The 8,196-nt window shown below is 45.9% G+C and overlaps 1 protein-coding gene across 1 annotated transcript in view; it reads left to right on the top strand.

The window, feature by feature from the left end:
* The first annotated feature begins 3,818 nt into the window (after positions 1-3,818).
* crim1 (cysteine rich transmembrane BMP regulator 1 (chordin-like)) overlaps positions 3,819-8,196 on the top strand; it is a 42,509-nt gene continuing 38,131 nt past the window's right edge. The window contains exon 1 of the mRNA XM_049596571.1: positions 3,819-4,597. Coding sequence (XP_049452528.1) covers positions 4,300-4,597 — 298 coding nt within the window. The 5' untranslated portion in view covers positions 3,819-4,299. The remainder of the gene's footprint in view (positions 4,598-8,196) is intronic.

The following is an 8,196-nucleotide window of genomic DNA, read 5'->3' as shown; positions in this document are numbered from 1 at the left end:
CCACCCCCTGGGCCTGGATCTGCAAAGTATACTTCAGTCCAGCACCATGTGCTCACAGATAAGCTAAGCAAGGGCGATAACCAGCACTGTACACTGATCCTCAGGGGAAATATCCCGGAGCACATCCTGGGGACTTGTAATCAGGTGTGCCGCACGCTGTCCACTCGACACACGCTCAGCACTCCATATCACACTCCACATTCGGCCCCGTGTCACGCTCAGCCTTGTATTGCTGCTGCCAGATAGCTCACCTACAAACCATCATTCACACCCATCTACATCCCAGAAACACCTCCTCAGCATCAGCCTGACGCCTCCACAGCAGGCGGGTGTAAATCAGCTGCCTGTGGGGTGGATGGATGAGAAGCAACAGAGGTGGATGACAGAGAGAGGTCATCTAATCTCTGGAACAGATCCCCCACTAAGGCCCCTCAATATTACGGGGTCAGGGATGATTACGCCCACCTGAAGCTGGTACAACAAGCCTGGATCAGAGTCATCACACCAGGGACTTCAGGGTAGGAAAACCTGGTGCCACTACTGCTGTATTTTCCCAGAGATCTGTGACTCAGAACATCATTAGCACACATACACTACTGTAATTCAGGCCCTGCAAAACGCCCTTCACTGCCCCACCTTCTCCCCCCTGTTTGCTCCATTCAGAGACTCACAGGCACATGGCGTAGCAGATTTTGCTCTGGTTTTTGTGAACATGGCACTCAACTGATTTGATTAGCTTTGTTAGGGCCTAATTCAGCATTTATTTGAAATCAACAAGGCATAAATGATGGATAATGTCACTGTGGTGTTTGACGCCAGCCTTGACAATAGAGAAGTTTTCCAAACGCCAAATTCATGCAACATTTGACACAGAGCATATGCACAGGGTGAGTTTAATGAGGGCGTATCCCAGTTTGGTCCCATGCTTTGCATTGTTGATTGCTGCCCCTGTTACCCCTCTGAGAGAAAAATGCCTCCTTTATGATTCCCAAGAGTGTTTGTATATCTTATTACTAGTACAGATAGATCGACTGAGAGGCAGAGGGTGTTGTGGTGACCTTCAAGTTGGCAAAAACAAACCTCTGGTCCATGATAGCAGGATGAGGGGTCTCTGAGAGTAGCCAGCTGGCCCTGTTTGAAAGCCCATCACCCAGGCAAATAGGTCAGTGCCGCTGGGCCACAATCTCTGCAAGTGAATGGAAACCAAGGCCCTCCAAGGTCCTGGTCTGATCTGTCGTCAACCAGCAGTAGGTGTCCAGCCAGCGGTCAGCGAGTCGGCCCATTTGACAAGAGCTTTAAGGAGAGGACGGAGCGAGGGAGGGTGGAGGGAGAGCTGGAGGACAAGAGCCGAGTTGTGTTGCAAGGGCTGATTATGCGTGCTGCGGGGCTTGTTTCCTGGATGTTGTGTTTGTGTTGGAGCCGGTGGCTCCAGGCAGATGTTGCAAATGAAGGAGGTGCTGTTGTGTGTTGACATTGTGGCGAAAAATCATCCCGGATGACATCTGATTGGTGTTTGAAGGGGAAATATTTCCCAAATCCCTGGACCATCTTCATATGTTTGATATTTGATATCTGTTACTCTATCATTTACTTTCCAGTCATTCTTATTAGTCGCTCAGAGCTGGCAGTCAGCTTCATGTAAAGCAGTCTAAGTGTTACCATCACAGTTGACTGGCTCTGAAGACTACATCATCTGTCACCGTGGGAAAATAAATCTGTCTGCTTTGCTCTCGCTCTCTTGTGCAGTAGAAAAGGGGGACAAGCAGTGTTTTTTTATGTATTGTACTGCTTTCTTTAGGTCTTCAGTGTCTGTGGCACTGACACAATCAGCCCCCAGCTGTGCCCGCTGCCCACACACACCATCCATCTGCCAATGTAAGCACACAAACACCGCTTCAACAAACATCAGATGACCTTTTGCCTTTCCAAAGCCACCTGCATACACAATCAGGCTTCTACAAACACAAGCAAGCACGCACTCATCCACACACAAATGGTAAAGCTGAGGAATGATATACAGCCTTGATCATGTTTGATTGTGAGGCTTTGACATACTTTATGGCTGTATTGTTGAAGGGAGATAGAGAACAATTAGGAGGCTGGTGACAAGAGCCCAGCTGTAAAATCACTCTGTGACATGAAAGATATGATCTTAATGAGGGAGGGAGTGTGTAGACATACTGTATTCTGATTATACTGCCATAATTACATATACTTATATTAGGTAAATTACAGTCTAATCATCTTTATTGGTGTGTGTGTGTGTGTAAATGATTTAAATCCATAATGTATAACAGCATGACTTAAGAAGGATTGAAGATTGAGTCATTCATGCTTGTCTTAAAAAAACACTGTTTTAAACACTTTTGAATTATGTTAACTACTAAACCCATTTTCAAATAGCTTCTAAAGACACAAAATTGCAGTGATTTACAGAATGTATTGTGTAAATGGTGCCCCCAGGGGCAGATTATAAGACAATGTGCCCCTGGGCAGAGGTATGCAAAGGGCCTCCCACATCTCCTACACAGAAGCAAGACACTCACACGTTATAGTTAAGGTTAGCCTCTTTTTGTGTCATGGGTTTGCATTTCTCTGTGGTAGTAACTCATTTTTTTGGTTTAGTCACTCCGTCATTATTTCATGTCTCTTTGAGGTAATTTTGAGTCATTATTTGGTCGTTTTGTGTCTCCTTGTGATTGTTTTGCAACCTTTCTGTTGTTATTTCATGTCTCTGCAGTTCCTTTGCATCTCACTGTGGTCGTCTTGAATCTCTTCCTGGTCAGTATGTGTTCATTTCAGTCACATTTTGCAGTTGAAGGCAAGGGGGCCGCCTCATGGGCTGAAAAATGAAGCCCAGACGGAAGTGCCAAAAACTGCAGTTCCTTGAATGGCCACTTGAGGCTGGCTCCAAAAGTGAGTCATTCCACATAGACCCCTGTGTTAAAATGCCCAACTTTACAGCAGAAATAAACCTGTTTACAGCCTGGTATAAGAATAGTTTTGGTTTCTGTAGCTAATGTCCGTCTTCGTAACAGCTGTACAGGGGTTGAATTTTTAAATAACTCACCACTCAGTATTCATTCATTCATTTTCCGTAACCGCCTATCCTGATGTTTTAAAAATGCGCAAAGTTACGCATTAGGGCTGGGCCGTCTGTCAATTGTGTTCTCTGCTTCTCAGTCAGATACACCCCTTGCTCCTACACAGCTCCATCCTCTTGCCCAAATATGGTCACTTTTGGCTTCAAAAAACCAAGATAGCAATGGCCGAAATGCCAAACTTGAGGCTTCAAAACAGAAGTCCACAAACCAGTGGGTGACATCACAGTTGCTACATCCATTATTTTTTCAGTCTATGCCCTGGGCCTGTGTCTATTAAGTGATCCTTCAATGGTGCCACGAGAAAGTTTTCACAAGGGTGGCCAGATGGAGCCACTGAAAATCATTGGGTGGCACGCCAAAACCAAAAATCATAAATGAATTTAAAGGATTGCACTTATGCTGCTGAAGTATGTAGATCAGTTGAAAACTATGTCAATATGAAAAGTTATGGAATTGCATACTGGTATTTAAAATAATTAATTATCAAATCAAAATCAAATCCAATCAAGTTTTAACATACAACAGTAATGCAGGTAAAACGAAACAGTGATGTACATAGAGTAATGCTGATACAACTGCTGCCAAGGGGGCAGCAAGGGGCAGCAGTTGCCCCTCCCTTGGGGCGCCACTGAATATGACGCAGAAAAGCAAAACGCAACTTGCACTCAGCGCATTCAAAGTTGCATCATTGCGCAACACAGAGAGGAGTTACACAGCAGGGATACATCAGTTTCAAATCCTCCCTCCTTTCGCTCCTTGTGACTGGTCGGTGCCTGTGTCAGTCAGGGGGAGGGGTGCACCGCTAATTTCTATATGCCTGTATGTCAATTTAAGAGTCAGATTGCGTTCTCGTGCGTCGCTGTCAGTACCAGCAGCAAGCCTCTCTGGACGTCCACTGCCTCTGTGTGGGATTTCTACATGTTACTTAATCAGATGAGACGCTCGAGACGCGCGTCTACCTGCCCACAGTGAACCTTTGGATACTGCTGCCACTTCCACTTGAGTCTCGTGGTGTTTTTTGCTCTGGAGCTGAGCTGCTGTGTGTTAAAAAGAGCACGCCCGAGGGGAGACTCATCACTAAACTTTAAAAAAGACTTTGCAACTTTGGAGGTACATGTAGCAGCGAGTTCATGTGGTTTACCATCTGACAGAAGCGGACTATTTCTCTGGGAAACTTAATTAAAAAAAAAAAAACATGTTCAGCAAGTGCTCCGTTGTGTTATTGAATGTCCTTTTTCTGGTACGTGCGCTCGCGGCTCACGAGTGCACACCGTGTAATCTCCGGACTTGTCCCGTCAAAGCCCCGCACGGCTGCGAGGGTGGCCGGACCTTGGCCAGGGATCCGTGCGGATGCTGTGACCACTGTGCCCGGCTGGAGTGGGAGCCCTGCGGCGGACAAGACTGGGCGCACGGCTACTGCGCCCTGGGACTGACCTGCGCGTCTGTGAACAAAACAGGAGCAGCCACAATCCCTGAAACGGGAGTATGTAAAGGTGGGAAGTGTCTTTTCTTTATGAAATCATATAACTTGTGTCAGTATCAAGAGAATTAATGTATTCTTGAGTTCTTTAGCAGTGCCACAAAGGAGCTGGAGGTGTCAATTAAATTGGTAGGCAACCATCCCCTTCCTTTAAGTGGCTTGAGGGCATCACTATTCACATGTCAGTTAAGTCCTGACTGCAGTGACTGTGTCAGTGTTTACCTTGTCTCTGGCTGCCTGCAGCAGCTCCCCAGGTCTGAGGGGCTCTTGACTGCCAGGAGAGGAGTCATGTTCAACTGCTCTTTCTTCCCCTCAAAGCTTCATTCACTCTCAGCTCAGAGGCATGACAATAAGCTTGGCAGCCGTGGTTTGGCACAAGGTTACACTTCAGCTTCAGCAGGCTCTGTTCACTCTGCTTTACAACTCAAAGAGACATTCATAAAAAGGCAGTAAATTGAGATAAGCCAAAAAATGATTGTCTGAATCAGTGTGAGGGCAAAATTGTGGATTACTCATGGCGTGGCCAGTAATAACACACTGTAATTTAATAATAAGCTTCCCCCTTTCTTTTCTGTCTTGTTTACCAGCATGGTGTGTGCCTCAGAGATGTAATGGTTTGACGGCACGATTGCAAAAGTCCCCTGCAGGGTTACAGTACTGTACTGTGCTGTTCCTGCCAAGCAGAGCAGGGCTGAGCACGAACACAATAGTTTGTGCTCATTTTACGCACAATTTGAGCAACTTTCTCAACTTCAAAGACATGTGAAGGGTATCGGGTTCCCTACAGTGAGCGAAATAAGTAGCAATGACCTTCCCCTGTGGAACAAATAACCGCTGGGAGCCCCTCCACCTGCACTGTCTCCAGCCTGTTTCAGAACGATTGAAGTGGACTGACAGGACTGAAGGAGAGAGTAAGCAGCTTTCAGTGGGTGTCTGGATCCCCTGACCCTGCCCTCCCATCACCTCTCTGTGGGGTGGTCCAAGTCAGGGCTCAAGAAGGGTTTTCCAGTGGTCTCAAGCCCCTAGGCCATCCCAGGAGACTCTGCCACTGATTGTGCCGCATGTACAGGTTAGGCTGTGGCCTGGAGGACATCTCCTCTGCAAATTAACAGCTTTTGAAGAGGCTGGAGACCTAATGGCTCCTGTGATTGAGTCGTGCCTCTGGTCCTGCGGCTCCAGGGACCTCAGAGCACGCTGCTGACCCCCCAAATCCGACACATGCACACACACACACAATCCCAATATCCCAGAGGTTTTGAGGTGGGGGTAAATCAACACCTCCTAGTGTGTTTCCAGGGGCCACAGTAGGCAGGCTGCTGGAGGCTGATCCCAGATTTCCCTCCTCAAGCTGCAAGAGTCTTAAAGTGATTAGACTCGCAATCAGGAGTAGGGGGTAAATGTTTCCGCTTTCTGATCCCCTGCTTTTCTGCTCACAGTTTTGATTTTCTGGGTGGTCAAAATGTGTCAGTGGAGAGATGGAACAACCCTCCAACACAGGTGAAATGTCGCATATTATATGAAAGGTATACTCTATGTAATGAGTCTTCACTTAGGTTTATTGAATCAGTTATTGTAGGTAGGAGTGAAAAACTTAGAATCATTGTCACACATTAGTATGGACATTATAGGGCTCCTGCCGTCAAGGGGAAAGCTGCATTAGTTATTGAACTAGTATTTTCCAGACCTGGTTAAATGTTACGTAGGATATTGGTACCTAAATAGACTTGGAAATGTGCTGGAGATTAACTGTTTAATGGGGGAGTGTTTAAATCCAGTCATTGTTCCTATTTAATAGGTATAATAAGCAGAAATAATTGCCTGAACCCCAAGAAATGGTTGTGGCTTTCCAAAAACTCTCATGAAGGAATTTGGCACTTAAACACTGCAGCTGACAAACACAAGTGAATCAAATGCTGCAGCTTTAGGTTGAGTCCATCAGGTGCCATGTGAGCACACAGGCACCTGCTCCGGTAAAGTCATCCGGGTCTTTTACCTTATCATATTTGCTTCAGTGATCAAGTGAAATCATTCAGTTTCTGCAGCTGAATGACTTGTTTTGATGTTCTCATCGTAGTCTCGTGCCTGTCCTCCCACACCAATTTTCCCCAAGCTTCAGAAGCACTTAACATACCACGTAACAGAATGTCTGTTTTACAGGGACGCTATGTCCACTGCACTCCTTCGCATGCCTTCTTCTTCTCCCTTCCTCTGGTATTATCTAATGTTTCAAAGACTTCCTTTTTAGCTCGCTATCAGCCAGAGGGCCTCTAGAGGTCAGCTTTCCCATCCTGGCCCTGGATGCCAAGACAAGCAGTCTCAGCCACTGAGAGAGGAATCCCCCTGGGATGAAGCCATAGACCTTGGCTTGAGTCATGCCAGGCCAGATAATAGATAGCAAGGCCAGACCAGACCAGGGTCACGCTAAAGGGGGGCTAAGATGAGGCAGACCAGCTTAGAACAAACTGGGCTGACCGGGGTCACGCAAAAATTAGTTAACGAGACAATGTCTTCAGTGTCCAGCCTTTCATTCATTGTTTGGACTTCTACCTCTTTTTCTACATGCCAGATTTAGCACCCCACACAGACAGGCAAATGAAAATACCCTCCCAGGCACAGGAAAGCCTCGAGATGGAAAAAATGTGGAGCTAAGGATCATTTTAAGGTGAAAGGAAATCACAGGGAAAGTTTTGGTGCGGTTTATTCAAAAGGCTGCTTGTGCTTGGCCAGTCTGGCTGGCCGTCTGGGAGAGCTATTAACGGCACAGGCTGGCTCAGGTTAAAGGTAGTATTACCTTCACCTGTTCCATTGGCTGGAGGTTTATTATAGCCCTCGTGAGCATCTTCCATCACTGAGGAGTCATGCACGTAACCAACCTCAAAGGTACTCCTAAAAAAACACTAAATACTCATACCAAAGTGTTCTCTCTCATCATCACTTATGACTGAAGTGTGTGGTGGTGTGTCTATTTGCAGAGACCCTGCCCTCTGCCTGTATTGTCTGGGTTCTTGGGCATAGCGCTCAGGGGAGGTGGGACTACATTAAAAGGTAGCAACCAGGATGTATCCAAGAGGAAGCTACAAAAATCAGGGACACAGCACAGAATAAAACACAAATATAGTGAGGTGAAATGCCAAGTGGACACACTGGGGTTGGCTTTCACTTTCACTTTTGCTGGCGATACTTTGTACAAACACTAGCTGACACTCCTGCCTATTGTATACCTTCAACTTTTGGACAGTGTTTTGCAGCAATGCTTTTTTGCTGCAGTCACATTGATTCACTTCAACAGAGCGACTTATTGCAGTTAGAGACTGTCTTTTTCCCATAGTGTAATATCTGTTTTGAATTAATATGGATCAACATATGTGTTTTATTATGATTTACAGCATCTGAATTCAATTCCTTTCCTGTTATTTGAGTCGTCCCATTATTGTTTCTCTAACCCTGAACTGAAAATGAAAATCATTTCATTTTAAGAGGCTTTATTTCAGGTAGGATCACTACAGTAGTTGGGTAAATATACCATGAAGTGCCCCTGCTTATATTGGAGAGTTAAACCTTTTCACCTTTTCCTCTGGTGCATTGTGGTGCGTGGCTGTTTGGAGAAGAAAG

The sequence above is a fragment of the Epinephelus fuscoguttatus genome, linkage group LG14 (genome assembly GCF_011397635.1).
Source record: "Epinephelus fuscoguttatus linkage group LG14, E.fuscoguttatus.final_Chr_v1".
Classification (NCBI taxonomy): Eukaryota; Metazoa; Chordata; class Actinopteri; order Perciformes; family Serranidae; genus Epinephelus; species Epinephelus fuscoguttatus.
The sequence above is the reverse complement of the archived record's forward strand: the minus strand, read 5'-3'. Positions and strand labels throughout refer to the sequence as shown.